Source organism: Protopterus annectens, chromosome 8.part0 (genome assembly GCF_019279795.1).
Source record: "Protopterus annectens isolate FY-2018-M chromosome 8.part0, PAN1.0, whole genome shotgun sequence".
Classification (NCBI taxonomy): domain Eukaryota; kingdom Metazoa; phylum Chordata; order Ceratodontiformes; family Protopteridae; genus Protopterus; species Protopterus annectens.
Window position 1 is genome coordinate 435,269,320 of NC_056741.1, and position 1,778 is coordinate 435,271,097.

General features: G+C 36.8%; 1 protein-coding gene across 1 annotated transcript in view; it reads right to left on the minus strand.

Moving 5' to 3' along the window:
* Window positions 1-376: 376 nt before the first annotated feature.
* LOC122808854 (protein S100-A10-like) overlaps window positions 377-1,778 on the minus strand; it is a 59,225-nt gene continuing 57,823 nt past the window's right edge. The window contains exon 3 of the mRNA XM_044079952.1: window positions 377-666. Coding sequence (XP_043935887.1) covers window positions 469-666 — 198 coding nt within the window. The 3' untranslated portion in view covers window positions 377-468. The remainder of the gene's footprint in view (window positions 667-1,778) is intronic.

The window sequence follows — 1,778 nt, forward strand, 5'->3', positions numbered from 1 at the left end:
ATGGCAAGTATTATTAATGTACAACAGCAATGGCAACAATTTCCAATTAGTTAAGCTGTGTGTCCATACCACAGAGTCCTGAAGTGAAAGCTTGAAAAGGTACCCTTAACTAAACCAGTGATGGGAAGAGATGTTAATTATTGGGATACAATATTGTTTGCAGATTGATGAACAAGGCGGTGGCTTGCTTAGTAAATTGTACTGTACAATTTCTTAGAAGCTAAATTAATAGAAGAGGAATGGAGGTGCCCTGTTTTGAATCTAAGGTCATTTTTTGTAAAGTCTTCTGGTTCAACAAGTGAGACTGATGAAAAGGCAGGTTAAACAACAAAAAGGACAGTAACAATGACTAAAGACAACAAAAAAAAAACTCTTGTTCTGTTAACACTTTTATTGAATTTTAACTCAAATAAAAACAAAGAGTCTTCAACAAACTTGGCGTAACGTTTTTGTAGCTGAACTCCGGGATTACTTTTTTCCTTTTTTGCCCTTCACGTCTGTAGCAGGTTGCGGGGGTACTGCTGGCATCTGTTTGCATTTCCATTCTTCATTAAGGCAGGCTTCTGTCAGGCCACCACATAAGCACAAGAATTCTGACAGACTTATTTTATTATCTCCATTTACATCCAGTTGAGTCACTAAGTTATCCATTGCCCCCGAGCAATTCTGAGTGGAAAAGAAAAAAAAGTTTAAATAAACACACCATTGCTTTTCTAAACACCCCCATACATTTCACAAATGTTTTGATCACTTATACATCCCTAAATAACTTCAACGACATTGCTTCTCTTTATTCACTTTGTGCACAGTAAGTGCTCAGCCTAAAACATGCACTCCTTGCAACTAATCTTGATGCATTTCCTGTGGAAGACCCTCATTTGATGGTTTAGACAGATTTAGCACTAGATGGCTCAAACATACAGCACTATTGAGAGGAGGAAATGGATTTCGAATCACCAAAAGTAACCTGTTTAATCTGATTCACATATACATTGTGTGCAATCATAAATGGAGTGAAAAATATTTTAGAAAAGGAGATACTCTGCGAGATAACTACAGTCCAAATAAATCCCTGAGCTTTCCTTTTCCAAGTAATCATCCTTAGGGATTTAAAGAATCTCTCCCCACCTTCACTAATTGCCCGATTTGACTGATGGAAAGAAATTCAGATTCAGAGATATGGTACAGTCACATCTCTGAATTCAAATGAAGAGTCTATGAATCAGAAAGGTTTAGCCCAGTATGGAAAACCTATGAGATATCTGCATTGCACCAAGCCTTTCTGAATACAAGGGATTGCATTTGATACTATGATGTATTGTACAACTCACTTTATACAAAAGGAAGCTTACGTTACTTATTGCTTCGTTTACTAGAGAGAGTTGTATATCTCTCATACCTTCATAGATTCTATAGATTCACTGGGGCCTTTTTCATGGCATTACATTTCATGTATGCTTGAATGCTTCTACACACAGTGCATGTTGGTATTTGTAACATTATAGGCTATGTTAAGATTACATTTACCCAATAAAATCATACTGGGGTAACAACTCTCAAAGTCACAATGAGGCATCCTTTACTATCCCAAGACATAAAAATCATCACAGCATGGGCAGAAATTATTTGTATAACTAACACAAAAATTATGTTTTATTCATTCAACTGGTTCATCAATTGTGTTCCGCTGCAGTGGCAAATTTAATGCAACCACAAGTGCAGCCAGAATGGATCATGCAGTCTCACTGAAGGAGGTCACAGAAGTTACAGCAATGGAA